The 18,764-nt window shown below is 41.9% G+C and overlaps 1 protein-coding gene across 2 annotated transcripts in view; it reads left to right on the top strand.

Moving 5' to 3' along the window:
- Positions 1–18,764, top strand: part of TRAPPC3L (trafficking protein particle complex subunit 3L) — a 284,619-nt gene that overhangs the window by 100,510 nt on the left and 165,345 nt on the right. For both annotated transcript variants that reach the window (XM_069234567.1, XM_069234568.1), the window contains exon 2: positions 7,911–7,958. In XM_069234567.1, coding sequence (XP_069090668.1) covers positions 7,911–7,958 — 48 coding nt within the window. The remainder of the gene's footprint in view (positions 1–7,910; positions 7,959–18,764) is intronic.

Raw genomic sequence — 18,764 nt, 5'->3', positions numbered from 1 at the left:
CACAGTTGACGGAACACAAATTGGAATTGGACTAAATTTCAACAAAGACCCAGATCTATTTGACAGTGTTCCTACGGGAGTCGTTTCTTGGGTATTTTCTGTGTATCTTCTTCCTGTCTCATTCTGCGTCATTACACCTTGATCGCATACATTTGGCTTTGCTTGTATATATAATAGTACTGGCGGACCTACAGTGATAGGCAAAGATATTGCATCTGGATTCTGTCTGTTACCCAAATTCTGTGGCATGTTAATTCCCACATTATGGTTCATCATTGCTGGCATGTCTAACTGTGTTTCTGTTGTTTGAATGTACTTTGGCATTTCTTGCATCTGCTTTTGGGGCATCAAAATTTGTGTTGATTCAGTTGGAATCAATGTCGGTTTTTGGTAATTCTGTCCTCCCTGCACTATTAAATTAGAAGTCATTTCCAAATTATGCTCATCATAATAGCGTCTTTGGACCTGTGGCTGATAATCATTAACAGATTTCAGTTTAGTCATGTCAGGATATATTCTCTGAACTTGTGGTATTTCTGGTGTAAAAGGCATATCGGGACTACTTTGCCTCTGCAATATTATCAAATTTGGAGTTACAGTACCCTGTATTGGTTCTGGAGGGGCAGTGCTTGGGCCATTTTCGTTTTCCACATATGGTGGTGGATGGTCATTTAGCAATTGCAGAATGAATTCCTCATCGTCTGATTCATCTGACCTTTTCGAGGTTCTCTTGTTTGTTTTATGGGTAGCTTTCTTTCCTTCCATCTCTGCTTCGTCAGTAATTGCTAGAAACAATTTAATTCCCTGCAATATATCTGATCTCCAAACTTTTTGGGTGCTATCCCATCTAGCATCCGCTAGTGTCTTTTCTACTTTTCTCACTCTTGTCTCAAATTTCTTTTGTAGTTGCCTTCTAGCCATTTGTTCCCAAATTGCTAATGCTTCAAACTGTGCTGGTCTTGGAGGTATTTTCATGTCGTATAGCGCAAATCTTAAATTCTCCAAGATTCTTAGGTTAAACGTCCCATGGATGGGAAACGCTACACTTCCATGCTTTTCTGTTAAATTACACCATTGTTTTAACCAAAGGCGACACCCTTTTCTTCAATTACGATGTAAGCTGGTGTACCCTCAGGCGATGTTTCTTCTCCTACATTTGCTTTAATATATACATCTCCCCTCAAGGCACTCTTAAGTGCTTTGAAAAATGTAATCTTTCCGTCTTTTATTTAAAAAAAAAATGTAATCAATAAGTGACTTTAATTCCCAGAATACTCTTCGCTTGCCTTTCCCCACCAATTGCGCTTCACGGACTGCATCCAATCCGTGCGCGACCCTTCTCACCAACCAACCTATCCCAGCGCGGCTCCTAGTGACGTCACACTCACACACTGCGGCTCACAAAGTCTCGCGGCTTGTCCTCCTTCATTCAGCTTAACTCAAAACTTAATTTCTGCAATATATTGCGAGCACTAATAAAAGGAATAAAACCAATATGTCGGTTTACTTCAGGAAGGGTAATACATTCACTTCAGAAACCTTAGGGATTTTTCACTAGCCTCGGCAGTTATTCCATCTTTCTCGGTTTCCCACTTTCGCAAGCAAAATTTGACCTGAAAACTTTACTCTCAACTGATCAATGAACTATTCTAGTGCACCTTAGAATTTGTCAAATCTCAAAGTCGAAAATTTTCTTTCATTCCTCAATATTCGTACTGACTCGTTGACCACGCCCGATCAACCTATTAAACTGAACAAATTACAACATCAAACAAGTGTCTCATACACTTTTCAACATACTCCGGAGTCTCTTGACCTTGCAGGGCCCGTCTCAACAACAACAACCACATGGACATTTTTTTTTTTTCTGCACCAAGCGCTACACACATATGAAGTTCGACGACTTCCCTACTTTCACACTCTGGAGTACCACTCCTCTAAAATTTTGATTGGAGTTCGCAACCCCCTAAAATCCTCACAAACTTCACAATTCATCTGCGGCATAAGCTATGCAAGCGTGAAACCCTAACTTCACTCATACCGTCACTAGAAACGCCGAAAACATTCTCACACCTCCATTTCCTCCATTCGCATGCTCTGAGATTCCGGGAAAGTCATTGGGGATTTAGGGCATCATCATCTCTCCAACTTCTTTTATTATAGAAAATTCTGATTTGAATCCGTCTTTTGTTCGGATGGGGTCCCAAAGGGCCAAACCATCCTCTGCTACCATTTACTGATAGCGCGTCCAGTCCTTATAAATTACTTATACTTGGACACGCTGGAGGTCGGTGAACCTTTTGACCGGGTTGAGCTCTCCTCATCCAAAGAATTGTCGGATCCCTCAAATCAATAATCATTTATTAATCTATAACCAATACTCAATTAGTAATCAATCAATAAATTAGTTGAACAGAAAATCAATAATTTGACACACCATGACCTTTCAGTCATGAATAACCACACCTGTTTATTAAAAGTTAGTGAGTTTATTTCCCTATATTAACAAAGCTAACACAATGTAAGTAAGTCTCAAAATCAAATGATACACATATACGAACATTACTAGCTGTCCATATCGACGGAAGAAACACAATCTACATAAAACTTGGATTATAATACACTCAGCTATAGCAATGCAAATCACTAATAAGAGTAACTGAATTTGACTAATTGCATACATCGGTCAGCATAACAAGATTTCAATTCAGCACGGTGCATCAAATGAATACCTCAACTAACCTCTGATTAGCATTGGCATGTGGGGCTTCATGCAAAAATGAATTTAATCAACACAAATTTAGAAAACTTCTAGCTTAGGCTCTGTAAAAATAAGCAGTTGGTACCTAAGAAGGAAAATACAATGAATAATACATTTATCTTTTCATAATTACCAAATACAATCAGCACTCAAGGTAAGTGTTCGTCCTTCAGGTACCGGTTCGATCAGCATGGGGCAGACTTCAAAGGGGCAAAGTTTAAGGCAAGTTTTCCTTGCGGCAGCAAGGAAAATGGGGGGGGCAAAAGTTATTACATGGGCAAGGCAAAATAAAAGTTAAAGTCTCTAGGGTGAGAATTCTTTAAAGTCTCTCTCTCTGGGATAGAGAAAAAGCATTAAAGTGTCATCAAAATGGCTTCTCGATCTGGCTTCAAAATGGCATCAAAGAAAATGGCTGACTTCTCTTCGTCTGGTGGGATTAAATAAGAAACATTCTAAATTCTTCAGGGTCTTCCATTGGAGGGTCCATGGGGTGGTTTCTCTTTAACCAATGAATAGTGTCCTTCTCTTAATGTTCACCTATGCATAAGGTGTCCTTGGAGTTTTGGAACACAAGTAGCAACAAAGTTGCTAATTAATTCTGCATCAGTGTCCTCATTGTCTGCACCTGCAGAAACTGACCTTGCTTCAAAGGGGATGAAACTTGCCTAGCACACAACTTTTGAGAAAAGTGTATTAGTCATTCTACTGGAAGAATACAGCTTTTAAAGGTTTAAAACACGTCTTTGTTAATACAAGTGAAAACTACGCAGTTAAAATTGAGACCAGGCGACTAGGCCAAAGCCTCTGCTAAATTTAAGCTAAGCATATAACAGTTTAACGAGAAAATCATAGAATATAGCTGCAATTATGACGCACTCATACATTAGTCGATTTTCATGATTAATTAAGCTTGATTATACTAATGGCGAATTACTTCGTGGGCACATTTTTCTACATACATTATTTTTCTTTGCTAAAATCACATTGTCTTATACGGTTTTGTTACATGATATATGAATGTTTATTAGTCTTTCTTTTTCTGCTTCATCAGTTCCCTGTTATTTCAGAGTCTGTTTGGCCACTGCACACTGCTCTTGGGTCTAATGTCCTAGTGTTGAAGTAGTTTTCAAGGGAGTAGCCATAAAAATTCAAGTAACCCCCACTTTAATCCATACTTCGAACGCTATTAGGTAAGTAAGCTGTACCAACTCCAGATGAGTTCCCTTCATTTCGCCTTCTGTCCACCTAGCTCACCATCCTTTAAGCCTTTCATGCATCCATCCAACTATCCATCTTTTAAAGCTTCCATCCATCCTTTCACCATTCCATCCATCCTCTCTTTCACCCTTAGTCTTACTTCCAATCATTGATGCATCCTTTTATCGTTCAACCCATTCATTCTTTTTCATCCATCCCCTAATTTGCCCTACTTTTATCCTCCCTTTCACCCCTCCATCCAGATATCCATTAATCGATCCAGCCAATCATCCAGCCTTTGATTATTCCAGTCACTCTTTCACCCACCAATTGAAGTGTGGTTTTACCTTCCATCCATCAGTCCTTTCATTCTTGTAACCATCCTTTCATCCTTTCACTTTTCTTTTCACAGTTTTTTTGTCTTCCTTTCGCTCTCCCTTCCTGCTCTTTCTCTCACTCCCTTTTTCTCTCTCTCTTTTTGCTCTTTTTTCTTTAGTATTAGTAAGTTTTGTCCCTGGACTCTTATCATTTTTCCTTAATTTTGATTTTAAGAACTTTTGTTTGCAGAGTTGCAGAGGTCACGCGGTGGGGTTGGGCATTACGACGTCAATGGCATCTTTACTGCAAAAAGAATAATGAGGTTTATTTTACTTCAAAAGCAAATGCAGTTTTTCAGAGACACAATGGTTGATCATAAGCTTTATTGGTTCGTTCATGGGGATATTTCTCATTGTCTTTTTCTCCTGGCCTAACACATCTGTGAGACGCTTTAGGAGTGAAAAGTTTTCTTTTATTTTACATTGGCAGAGTGACCTATTGCAACTGTGTGTTCTGAATCTTCATGACCTGTGCAAACACACCTGAAAAAAATGTTTAATTCTTTATGTATTTGACAATTTTTTTGAAGTCCACTCCAGACTCCAAGGGATGTCAGAGTTTTGTATGAGTTGGTTTGTTGAAAGAGAAGAAAATAGAAGTTAGATTCCACTAGGTACTCATGGATTAAAATTAGAGAATAACATATGTATAGGGATAGCTGAGAAGGGAAATTATGTAAGATTTACATTTTGTGGACTGCAATGGGAGGTTGTTAGTGAAGTGATGCATATGGAGTCAACGTGACATCATTAATGGAATAAGTAGAGGCAGCTTGTAGCTACTAATACTTCTTGTAGGTACCCTAATGTCTACCTTTCCTTCTTGAAGTAAGCAATAGCGGGTGCTTGGCAGGGAACCAATGGCAAGGGAGCACCTGAGACATGGAGCAGAACCCAAAAATAACCGTGCCCTGGTTTTCTGCTTCTTGAACATAGCATTACTAAGCAGAGAAAGTGTTTACTGCGAAGGAAGTTTTGTCCACCAGAGATCCGTATTTTCATGGGCATGTATCAAACGGTGTTTAGATGTAGTGTATTATAAGTGAGGTCATTTTGAAATTATTTGGAAAGTATATCTAGCCCTGGAGGAGGCCCAGTCAGGCATTTGGGATAAGAATAATCTGATCACAACTGCAGGAACGAGAGATTAGGTGGGCAACAGGTGGCCATACTGCTTTTGAGTGGGCCCAGCCTTGTTTTAGGGATAGGTAACAGGAGGGAATTTTGATAGTCGATTCTTGGTAAGAAAAGAGGCGGAGCCACATTTGTAAAGTCTAATTTATGTACCTAAAGTTGTTTACTATGCATTGGGTTGCATAGTAATGTGTTGCACTGTTTATTAAGTGCTTGCTCACCTCCTATTGGTGTTACGACGGTGCTCTGTATCACAAGTGAAATAGGCTAAGCTCTATGAAACATCTTATGTCCACTCCAATCAAATTAGAAGTAGAGTTCTGAATAGATTCCCAAAAAATCTGCTGATTTTATGGAAACTAAAAATAAAAAAAATGTGTTCTTCTCAAACGGATCAAAAGTTAATAAAAATGTGAGGACATGTTTGTGTGCAGTGAAAGGCCCTGCACAAAGATTAACTGGTCATCTTTCAGTTGCTTGTTTCTGTATTTGGTTGTTAAACTGGTTCTAATGAGGTGAAATATTTGCCCAGACAGTATTGCCATGTCTGGCGTTACAAAATAATGAAGTAATACTATCAAGAAATGTGCCACATTATGCTGCACAATTTGCCTTTTTATATCGTAGAATTTTGTCAATGCTACCGCATAATTTAATGCTCCCCTGCGGCATAATTCCAATGGCCTCAATAATATCCTAAGAGTCCAGAAGTCTCATGCTATTTAATACAAGTTTTAGTGTCAGTAACACATTTTGTTGTGGAAGTACCTCAAATGTGTATGTGAGCAGCATCACAAACATGCTTCACAACAACGCGAAACAATCCGACGTTTCAGTTGCCACAAGCAGTCGAAATCTCTGCGTGACACATCGGGAGAACACATTCAGGAATAACTAAGGAAACATCGATCCCTGGATTTTAATTCCCCAAAACCTATAACCCCCTTTACATCTTGTAATCGAAGCTCTAATATTGAGTAGCAGAAAGAGTCCTTTGTTGTATATGGGGCAGATTACTAAGGAATCTTGTAAAATTCCAAAACCTGAAGCTATCGGTTTCTTGTACAGTTCCAATTTTAATAGATTTACAAAAATGTCCTGAAATACAGCTGTCAATCCATAGAAAGTAAGGATTTCCAAGCATATTGCTGCTACCCTGTAATTAACCCTAGTGTTTACTCACAGGGCTGGCAATTTTCTAAGTGTTTCCGCCACACTCATTAGCACATAAAAAAGCTCATTTGTTCTTTCAACCTGTAAATTAATTTTCCACGTGGAGAAATCCATTCCCCTATACAACAAATACATATGATTGCACTTGGGTGTTTTCATAAGCAATTTATTTGCTTACTTATTCCTGCTTATATTGGCATTTGCTGTAGGTGAGCAAAGTATGCCGCAAAAAGTTACGTATAATGTTGGTATTCCTTCGCGAAGGCCTCCTCCGGGAATACGTAACTTATCACCCCTAATCCTAATTTAATAAATGTGTAAAATAGGTAATTTCCAGGATTTCAGAGATGTATCCTGCATTTCTGGCTGAAAGTTTGCTCAGATCCTGACGTTTTGAATCAGGGTCTCTTATTTACTCTCACAGATAGTACTTTGCACACTTAAGTTCGAAGTAAATACACAAAAAAGTGGTGTGAACTGTCCCCAATCAGTATTACTGATTTTCACATTTATTGATTGAAAGCAAACAGTTTTAAAGTTACATAAACGAATGAGGTGAAGAAGATATTAGATACAAGTAGTTCAAATGATCCTCAAAAGGATCATTCCCTGTCAATACCAATAATGCTAATTATGGTGGATGTACATGTGTTTTTATTCTCTACACCCTAAACAAACGGCTCTGGTCTCTTCCCCATTACAATGTTATAGACGTTTGAGATTGATGGTTAGCAGTCTAATACATTCATATCCATAAATATTCAATTATTACACAGTTCATACAGACCCGGCGTGGACAGAGGCATGATGACCAACATAATTCAAAAGAACCATGCCAACAGATGCAACATGCTGTCAAAGAAATGAGACTGCATCCTACCCTAACAACTATCCGACACTTAGAAATCTGACAGGACAATAAGCCTTTAGAGGTGAAACATGTGTTGGATGTATTCTGTGTATTCAGACCATAACTGAAGAAAAAAACACTGTGTCATCAACTATGACAAAGGGTCAAAAAATTACCATTGGAAGAGTAAAATTAGTTCCTCGCATTCTAATGAGCTGTGCATTTAATGTGTTTTTTTTGGTTGTTGCTGTTCTTTTGAATTAAGTACACTTTGTCAAAATGAAGCCCAATATCCACTGACAACTAATGAATGGATAATTGCTGACCATATAAGTCTCTTTAGAGGCCTTCATCGGGAAAAGTTGTTTTATAAAATCACAAGGATTGCTGTAAACAAACCGTATGTACTTTTTTGTAGGACTGGCACCTGCCCTCCGTTTCATCTTCTGCTTCTGCACATCATATGGTACGTACTATCAAATTATTTATATTGTAAACAGGGGTACATCTTATTCAGTGAAATGCATGGAGTATGCACCTAAGATTTTCCAACAAGCGCACTGAAGTCCCTTTGTGTTGCGTTGAAAGAGCTTAAAAACTGATAATAGGGGATTGTGTATAGCGAATTCCATGGAAAATACATTACCTGCTTAAAGTATGGGATCCAGTGAATATCTCAGGAGGAAAGTGTCTATTCGTTTATGACAACTGAAGTGTGAAAACTGCAGGTCGCAAATCTTATTGGTTGCACAAGTGGGTGTGTTTGCGTCCTCATTATTATTTGTTTTTTTGTGTTATTTATTTAATTTAGCATGAACCTAACTCGACTAAGCAATAAAGGGCCGTGGAGATGACATTTCTATATATGTAGCAGCATCCGAAATTAGAGGGAATAGTATTGTATTCATTGGGGCAGATTACATTTCATTAAAGCACAGTTTGATGGGCAGGTAAGGGATAGCAACTTGGTCTTGCAATGTACAAAATACCTAATGCACTGCACCCCAACAATTAAACCTTAATACTTTTCAGGTGTAGTTGGCCCTATGCATTGTGGACCTTGTAGTTATATATGTTGCAGTTACATCTGCGGCTTCACGACACCATGCAGTCCGCACCTTAATTTCCAATATACTCAAGTCCCAATGCACTATGGTCACTGAAATTGTTCAAGCGATATTACAGTTCACCAAACTTTGTCTCAGTTGAACAATTTACTGTCAGTGTATTTATTAATGTGATGAAAGTCTGGGAGCTACACAAACCTGTTGGGCTAGTGATTAATGAAAATAAATTAACCAGACAGTAATTAAGTTGCTGCACAGGAGAGATGGTCTAGTGTCTAAGATTCTGATGTTGGAGTATGTGGACATCTGATCTAGCACGGGCACTTGAAACCCAAGCGAGTCTGCTTGATTCACTTAATCTCCCTGTGCCTTAAAGGTAAGTATGTGAAACGTAACTGTGCAATTTAAATATGTAAATCCGCACTTGATGTACAAGACCTTGTGTCATCTCCCTACATCCTCCATTATGCAGAGTGCTATGTTGCTTCTCAACAAGGCCATCAACGTGAATTAATGAAAATGTCAGGGGTAGCGGAAGTGACATCATACACCATTTGACCTTTACTTTCACTCATAGACATGTTTACACACACACACACACACTCACCCACAAGAATGCACACAACATGCGCATTTAAAAGCACTTTTTACTTACCTCCGCTGGCAGGGAGAGTTATATTCCAACTAATTGTACTCCCTTCTTTATTACACTAATACTGAATAACATCATATAATATTAGTCACTACTAGAGTAACAAATTGCCGGAAAATAAGGAAACTGGAGTCCCAAACAATGTCCATAAGGACGAGTTGCTTCCTGTCTTACTGACACTAAATTTGCCATCTCTAGGGCCAGGGGTCTCAAAGGCAGTGCAAAGGGTCGCAAGGCGCAAGCCAGGGGTCGCAACTGTGAACCCTGGTGACCTCTAAATGACCTCCATGAACAAGGCCTGCGAAATCTTAATAAATAAATATACATTGAGACAGTATACTTTTACTTTTTATATTACACAAATTTACTCTTTGAAGTGCAGCCTTGGAGTGCCTAGATTTATTGTATGGCCTTGCTGGCTCACCTGGATGGTGATGATTGCATCCCTTATGATGCAGTTGTGGACGGACAGAGAAGAATGCTGTGTATTTCATGAATCTAAGTCTATTCTCAGGATTAGCAGCCCCTCGACTGTGGCTAGCGGGGGTGAAAGGCGCTCATCTGAACACCAGTATGATGCAAGATGCTGGGAGCACCTGGACGCTGGAAGGAAGGTTGTGCAGCTCCCAGAATCCTGCTGCTACGGTAACACCCCTCAGTTCAGTGCTTAAGTTGTGAAAGACTAAGTGCTGGGGCCCAAAGTTTTGCTTAAAAGCCCACAGCTGGCGCAATTAAGGCTTCGTAATCTTGAATCCCCTTGAGAGAGCGTAGCTTATATGATCTATACTAACATGAAATGATTATGAATTAAGGTGTGATGATGCCGCATAGAAACTTTAATAATAGCAATTTTGCTTAAACGTGCGCTTGAATTGTGACCACGAAGAGTGGCCACCAATGTATACTCAAACTAATAATGATGATCAAAATGTTTATGTTACGTTCAAATGAGCTTATACTAACATTTGCGTTATTAAATCTGTATTGAAAAGTTCATAGGCCTTAAGTTAGCATGAGCTGCAGCTTAGCTGCTTGGCTCTCATATTAAATGCGTTTTTCTATTTTTCAGTGTGCTGACTCACAAGGGGCCTTGACCCTGTTTGTTCTTTTTCTACAAACTTGGAAGATGAATATAACCATGTTAGATCAGTTCTCAAGCATATTTTCTATGCCCATGGAATATATTTTAAAATAAATTGAAACAGTGTAGATTAATGTAATGTACAAGGTCATTCAAACCGGTGAAGACAATGGAACTGCTGACCAAAAGATGTGCAAAGAATTACCAAGGGATGAAGTCACACCGGACGTGCCACCTCTGAAGACGTCAATTATTAAGACCAATCAAAGACTTGTAAACCAATATGGGGTGAAGATTAGGATCACCGAATGTTTAATTTGATAGGTTAAAGATAGTGGGGTATAGCAAATGTCCAATAGAATTTTGGGGGAATGTACTACGAAAAAGGGATAAAAACCCATGTCACAAGGAGTCAGGGAGAATTAGGTAGGGAATGCTATTTATTTTATCCAGAAGCTCTGTCACTCTGTTTGGTGACTTGAGATTTTATTAAAACCATCCTTGCCCTTAGTTTGTCCATTTACACTTTTCCTCTTTATGAGAGAAGTGCCCTTTTGTCCCAGAGCTGAGTTCTGACTGATGGTGAATTGACGGATGTCCTGAAGACGAATACTGAACCTGTGTGCTGACCTAATCCTTGGAGGGTAATTATGACAATGCATTTGTGATTTGTCTGTTTGCTTTTCCTTTCTAGGTACCAACTGCTTGCTTTGACAGAGACCTTAGTTAAATGTTTTCCAAATTGGTGTTCTAAATTTGTTTTGCATGAAGCCCAACATGCTAATGCCAATCAGTGGTTAGGGCAGGTGTTCACCAAAACTGACGCAAATAGACAAACGACCGAGACTATGCTTTGTTGAACTGACAGGAAATTGACACTCTGCTAAATTGATCTATGTTCACGCCGTGCTATGTTCTGATGTTTGTGATTCTCGCTTTAATGAAATCTTATCAAAGTTGCCATATCATGACTATGCTATTATGTTTCTTGGTGTTGAGATTAACACATTTGCTACTAGATTGTAATTAATAGGGAATAAAATTCATAACATTCTACTAAACAATGTGTGGTTATTCATGGCTGAAAGGTCATGGTAGCATCTTTGAATTGATTAATGACTTTGACTAAAGTGAAATGTATTGTCGTGATAAATATTGATGACATTATTGACGCACTGATTGACATATTGATTAGCTATCTCGTCCTAAGGTGTCTCTCAACTGGGTCAAAAGATTCATTGGCCTAAAACGAGTCCTAATGTGTAATAAATTATCATAAAAGGACGCGTTAACAGTTCTGGTAGCAGAGCGACGGTTTGGCCCTTTGGGGCCATAGGACGGAGAATCATTGTTTAAATTGTTTTTCTGAGATAATGCAAATTGGAGGTATGATGTGTTTCTAAATTCACCATGACTGTCCCGGGATCTCGGAGCCTGCCTAAGTGAGTTGGGAATGTTCTCGGCGTCATAGCATGTGTGGTGTAGGATTTGCGCTTGCTCAGCTTATGCCTTTTGCAGGTAATTTATGAAGTTTGTGTGTATCTAGGCCAGGTAAATGTTGTTTTAGTAGGAGTGGGCGTACTCCGCAGTATGAGAGCAGGGAAGTCGGCGTACTTCATATGAGTGTGGCGCTTTGTGCTCAAAATTATCCACGTGGTTGGTTGTTCATGTACGGACCCGTCGTGGTCTAAGACTCCGGAGTATATTGACAAGTGTAGGAGACACTTGGGTTTATGTTGTAATCTGTGCGGTTTAATAGGTCAATCGGGCGTGGTTGACAAGTCGAGTTTGAGTCAAATTGTATGTATGAAACCTCCGATGGAGATTTGGCAAGTTCTAAAGTGCACTAGGACGAACCATTGACAAGTCGAGAGTAGGATTTGCGGGTCGAATTCTGCTTGCGAATGCGGGAATTGAGAAGGAGGGAGTAGCGGCCGTGGCTTCAAGTGAAATCTCTGTAAAGTTCTTAAGCGGATGTGTTACCCTTCCTGTAGTAAAATGGCAGATTTGTGTTGTTGTTAAGGTGCTCGAAAGTAAAATTGTGCATTAGTTTGGTGTGAATCCAGTGAGGGGCGGACAAGCCGCAAGACTTTGTCAGCTGCAGTGTGTGAGTATGACGTCAGTGGTGCCGCGCTGAGATAGGTCAGTTGTCGAGAGGGGTCGCGCAAGGATTGGCTGCCGTCCGTGAGGGGCAATAGGTTGAGAAAGGTGGGTGAAGAGTGTCCTGGGAATTAAAGTCACTTTCTGATTAAATACAAACAAGAAGAAAAGACGCAGAGATGAATTTTGTCTAAGCTTTTAAGAGTGCTCTGAAAGGAGATGCATACATTATGGTGAGTGAAGGGAAGCCTACCCTGCCTGAGGGTACTCCAGCTTACATAGATATGGAGGAGAAAGGTGTTGCGCCTTGTTTATGGATGAAACAGTGGTGCAAATTAACAGAGAAAGAGGGATGTTTAGCGTTCCCAGAACATGGGACGTTCAATACGAGGGTGCTAGAGAATTTAAGATGGATGTTAAGCATACAGAAACCACCTCCGAGGCCAGCGCAGTACGAGGCTTTAGCGATTTGGGATTTAATGGCCCTTAAACATAGACAAGAAAAATTCCAAAGAAGAACAAAAAGGGCAGAAAAGACTTATGCGGAAGCTAGGTGGGATAATGAAAGCAAAATATGGAGACGGGGAATAGTTGATGGACTGAAATTGTTCCCAGCAATAACACAGGAAGAAGAGACGCAGGTAAAAAAAGCCACCTGTAAAACAGACAAAGACTCTAGTAAACCTAAAGAAACTAAGAGACCTTGGGAAGAAGAAGATGATTCAGACGATGAAGAGTTTATGGATCGAATATTACATGATCGCCCGCCACCTTATGCAGCAAGCGATAATGTCCCGAGCACTAGTACGGGTCCTGGGAATCAGACGCAGGAGAAGGGAGTTACTGATACGGTACAGACTAGTGATACGGGTTTGATACAGAATGGTGTCAGTGTACCCACTGCGCCAGACATGCAGATACAGTTGCAACCTCCACCGCAGATACAGAGAATCTATCCAGACGTCCCAGTGCTAGAGACTACTACAAACCTAATAGTGCCGCCAAACCCGATGTATACAAAATCGAGGTTAGTGCAGATTGAGCCATCTCCACAATTGCTGCCGCAGCCACAACTGATACAGGGATATAACCCAGCAGCTGGACCTCCGTTAATACCTGCCCCAGCTTCGCTGGATCAGACCTTTGGGGTCGCTACTCCACGAGGTTTGGGCCCAGGTCAGACACCAGCTGCAATATCGTTACCAATTACTGTTGGTCCACCGGTGCCATTGTATGCACAAGGTAAATCTGGCGTATGTGATCAGCGAGTAATGACCCAAGATGCAATAATAGGAGGGTCCATAGGAACTCCCCAGTTAATGGCCCCAGGAGAACAAGTGATTGAAAACCCGAGATCCTTGTTAAACCTTAGCCCAGCTGAAACACTGTTGGAGGCAACGAGACAGGCAGGGCTAAGAGTGCTAACCCCGCAGACAATAACTACGAATGCTTCACAATCACCAATGATGCATGCAGGGAACATTTCACTGCAAGGTTTTACAGTACAACAGTTGAATGAGTGGTTAGAGAGGACCTATGCTTCACAGAAGACTACAGTGACTGCAGTAGATCCGGAAAGCATAGGGAGAGATGAGTATTTTGTAAGACTAGGTGTGGAAGCTGCCGAACTAGTGGACGGAACAATGGGGGTAAACAGATTAGAGTCATATACAGAAGCAGAATTGAGATACTTGTGCCCTAAGATTACTAAAGAGGTAGGTAAGGTACATCAGAGATTAGCAAACCTGGCAGACAAGTACAACATTGATATTGAGAACACTAAACATTTGAAAAGAAGTTACAGGTTAGACTTTGATTCAAAAGACTTTGAGCATATGAGGTCTGCCGGAATGAAAGCGCATTTAAAAGAAATACTGCAAAGTGCGCAGATCTGGGGAGCGTTAGAAAAGTGGGAAGGCAGATGGTCAAAAAAAAGAGATAAGGAGAAAAGTGACAGTCCGGGGTCGAGTCAGGCTAAAGCTTCACCCGATACGGAATTGGTAAAAATACTACCCATGAGAGAAACAGCTGGTGGAGTTTAAATTCATGTGCCACGGACCAGAGGAGACATCCTATCTTTTACAAATGATTATACCAGATTGAGGGAGAAACCGATCGAGTGGTATCAACAAACAGATAGGTTTGTGAAGCTTGCAAAGTGTCTCTGGGAAGACTTGAATACCTTGTTTGAGATCATTGTTCCACCTGATTTGTGGCTCGAGTGCAAGAGAGGGGTAGACTGGCCGACGAAGGAGCCGGCAAGGGATAAGGTGACCGGAGCTCCCTCTGAGGAGGTGATGAAGTACTATCATAAAGTGATTGAGTTTTTGAAGCAGAAAGTGTCGCCGAAGGTGACTGATTGGCAGAAAATCGACCGGACCTCGCAAGAGGTTAAAGAATCAATTCATGCTTATTATGAGAGATTGTTGAAGGCATTTAAACATTACAATGGTACTGAGACCATTGAGCCGAAAGACATGAACCATCTCGTGTTCAGATTTGTTGAAGGGCTGAGACCAGAGGTTAGCCAGATGATTAAGAATCATTTGATTTGTTGGCAAGCGAAGCCGATTGATGAGGTGTTGCAGTATGCTAAATTCTGTATTGATGAAATTGAGCTGAAGCAGAAAAAGTTAAAGGAGAAAGTGATGGTGATGCAGATAAGGGCAGCACAGGCTGGTATACAGGGAAATGGAGTTCAACAGATGATACAACAGCAACCGCAAGTGAATGGTGTGTTTCAGGCAAAACCGAGAGGTGGAGGTCGAGGTTTTGTGAATCGCGGTCCAGACTTAAATACTGTTGTGATTAAAAATGACGCACAAGGGTTGAAAAGGATGTCCCCATGTCACGCGTGCGGGGCGTGGGGCATTGGAAGTGGGAATGCCCAAAAGTGGTGCAGGATGGTGTTGTTCAATAAAGCACTAATGTCTGTACATTGCAAAATATGGGAGGTCCAAAATTGAGAAATCAAAACCCGAACTTCCAAAATAACATGGTTCAGATGCAAGGGCTACAGCCCATGCAGCAAATGCAAATGCCACGTGTTCAGCCAGCGCAAATGCAGCACGTACAACAGCAGGTTCCCATGGTACCTAGACAGCAAATGCAACTACCAATGGCTCAGAGGGGACAGCAACAGGTGATGCTGCCTCAGCAGGTCACAGGTCAGGTGATGAGTCAAAATAATACAGTACAACAGTTCCCATTGCGAGGTGAAGCTGGAATAAATGAGGAGTGGTCGAATGACAGTTCAGACAGTGAAGAGTGCAGGCTTGCAGCGTCCCTAGAGGTAGATCAGAGGGGACCCTATGTAGAGGGAAAGGTAATGGGTCACAAAGTTTCATTCTTGGTTGATACCGGAGCTACACGCTCTACAGTTAGAAGTGCAGAGGTTCCGAAATTACCACTTTCGGGGCGTACCATAAGGGTGGTCGGAGTAGCAAACCAGTACTTGACAAATCCGATTACAGATCCAGTGCAAGTTGAGATCGGCAACTTCCAGGGACTGCATACGTTTGTAGTCTGCAATTCGAGTCCGGTATCCTTACTGGGAAGAGACTTACTGTGCAAGACAAAATGTTCGATTACCTGTTCAAATGATGGTATCGAAGTGCAGACAAACAGTGATAATGAAGGGGATGATGGTCAGTTCTCAGAGTTAGAGACAGGAACTGCAAATGAAGATTACCCTTTGATTACATTATTCCCGATGCTTACAGTAATCGACTTACCTGCTGAATTGCAAGGGACAGTGACAGAGAAAGTGTGGGATTTGACAAGAAAAGAAGTGGGCTTGATAAAAGGAGTAGAACCAGTTAAAGTACAAGTGAAACCAAATGCAGTGTTCCCCCAGGTGCCACAATATCATATGGCACAGGATGTTCTTATTCAAGTTTCGCAAATAATTGCAGACTTTGTGAAACGGAGTCCTGAAGGAAGTGTTGAGCAGTCCATGTAATTCACTGATAATGGGTCTGAAAAAGCCCTGTGGGAAGGTTCGATGTGCAGGATTTAAGAAAAATAAACGAGATTGTGGTAAAATGTTGCCCCATAGTACCCAATCCAGCAGTGATCATGTTTCAGGTCCCATGTGATGCTGAGTGGTTCACCGTTGTAGACTTGTCACAAGCCTTCTTTTTTTACCTCTTCACGAGGACAGTCAGTTTTTATTCTGTTTCAAATTCCTGGATAAGGTGTACAGTTGGTGCAGAATTCCTCAAGGGTTTTCTGAGTCACCGTCCATCTTCAATCAGATATTGAAAAAGGACTTAGAATCCTTAGTATTGCCTTTTAACTAGACTCTAGTGCAGTACATTGATGATTTGCTGATTGCATCCAGGACAAGGGATGACTGTAGGTATGACACAATTGCTTCACTGAACATTTGGGAAAGAATGGACATAAAGGGGGTCATTCTGACCGCGGCGGACGGCGGTCGCCGCCCGCCACGCGGTTCCCGCCGAAAGACCGCGGCGGTCATTCTGGCTTTCCCACTGGGCTGGCGGGCGACCGCCGAACGTCTGCCCGCCAGCCCAGCGGGAAACACCCTTCCCACGAGGACGCCGGCTCAGAATTGAGCCGGCGGTGTGGGAAGGTGCGACGGGTGCAGTTGCACCCGTCGCGAATTTCAGTGTCTGCTAGGCAGACACTGAAATTCTTTTTGGGGCCCTCTTACGGGGGCCCCTGCAGTGCCCATGCCATTGGCATGGGCACTGCAGGGGCCCCCAGGGGCCCCGCGGCACCCCCTACCGCCATCCTGTTCCCGGCGGGAGAACCGCCAGGAACTGGATGGCGGTAGGGGGTGTCAGAATCCCCATGGCGGCGGAGCGCGCTCCGCCGCCATGGAGGATTCTCAAGGGCAGCGGAAAGTCGGCGGGACACCGCCGACTTTCCGTTTCTGGCCGCGGCTGAACCGCCGCGGTCAGAATGCCCAGCGGTGCACCGCCAGCCTGTTGGCGGTGCTACCGCCAACCTCCGCCATGGCGGTAATTACCACCAGGGTCAGAATGACCCCCAAAGTGTCACCCAAGAAGCTGCAGTACTGTCAGAAAGAAGTGAAGTGCTTAGGTCACTTAATTGAAAGAGGGTCCAGGAGAATATCGAAAGAAAGAATAACAGCCATTTTGCAAATGAAGCCCCCAACAACAAAGAGAGATGTCAGGATGTTTTTGGGAATGGTGCGCTACTGCCACCAGTGGATACCCAACTTCTCGATCATCTCAAAACCATTGATAAAGCTGACAGGCAAAGAGATCAAGGATGAGCCGTATACCATAGCTTGGTCCAAGTAAGAGCTTGAGTCATTCATGGAATTGAGAGAGTGCATGTGCAGGGCACCAGCTTTGCGTATGCCTGATTACACGAAGCCTTTTCTACTGTTTTGTCATGAACGTGATGCTTGTTCTTTGTCTGTCTTAACACAGGTCCATGGAGGTGCAAATCGCCCTGTAGCATATTTTTCAGCTACCTTGGACCCCGTTGCAGCAGCCTTACCAGGTTGTTTGCACGCAGTTGCAGCAGTTGGTCAGAGCCTCACGCAGTGTGAAGGCATAGTAATGGGATATCCCCTAACAGTAATGGTTCCACATTCAGTTGAAATTTTGTTGACTCGAACCAAAACTCAGCACATGACAAATGATCGTCTTACCAAATATGAGACAATTATACTGGGGTCACCTAATGTTTCACTGAAACGATGTACTGTGTTGAACCCGGCAACTCTACTTCCTGCTGAGAATACTGAAGTTAATAATGAAGAGGAAGTTGAGCACGATTGTCTTGAGGTAACAGAACTATGTACCAAGCCACGACCTGATATTCAAGATGCACAGTTAAAAGAAAATGACTGCATTATGTTTGTTGATGGATCTTGTTTGAGAGACTCAGTCGGAATGCTGAGAGCCGGTTACGCTGTATGTACCATAGCTGGTATCATTGAAGCTTCCTGGCTCGAGAGAGTGTATTCCGCACAAGTGGCAGAGCTAATTGCCCTTACTAAGGTATGCCACGCAGCTGTACTGACAGCTGGTACGGATTTGGAATTGTACATGATTTTGGCCAATTGTGGTCGCAGAGAGGTTTCATGACCTCTTCTGGTTTCTCCTGTGAAAAATGGTGAACAAATCAAGGATTTGTTACATGCGATTCAGTTACCTCTTGAAATTGCTGTGGTGAAATGCAATGCTCACATTAAGTCACAAGACTTTGTCTCCATGGGAAACAGTTATGCAGATCAAGTTGCGAGGTTTTGCGCATTGAACTGTATGTCATTCAAGGATCAGTGGGAATTGTTCCGCAAACTGAAAATGACACATGCTTGAACCTTGCATTAAGGGTGGTTGATACACTAGATGAGCTGAAGACACTACA

This window comes from Pleurodeles waltl, chromosome 5, assembly GCF_031143425.1.
Source record: "Pleurodeles waltl isolate 20211129_DDA chromosome 5, aPleWal1.hap1.20221129, whole genome shotgun sequence".
Classification (NCBI taxonomy): domain Eukaryota; kingdom Metazoa; phylum Chordata; class Amphibia; order Caudata; family Salamandridae; genus Pleurodeles; species Pleurodeles waltl.
Note: the sequence above shows the minus strand (reverse complement) of the source record. Positions and strands in the feature narration are given on the sequence as shown.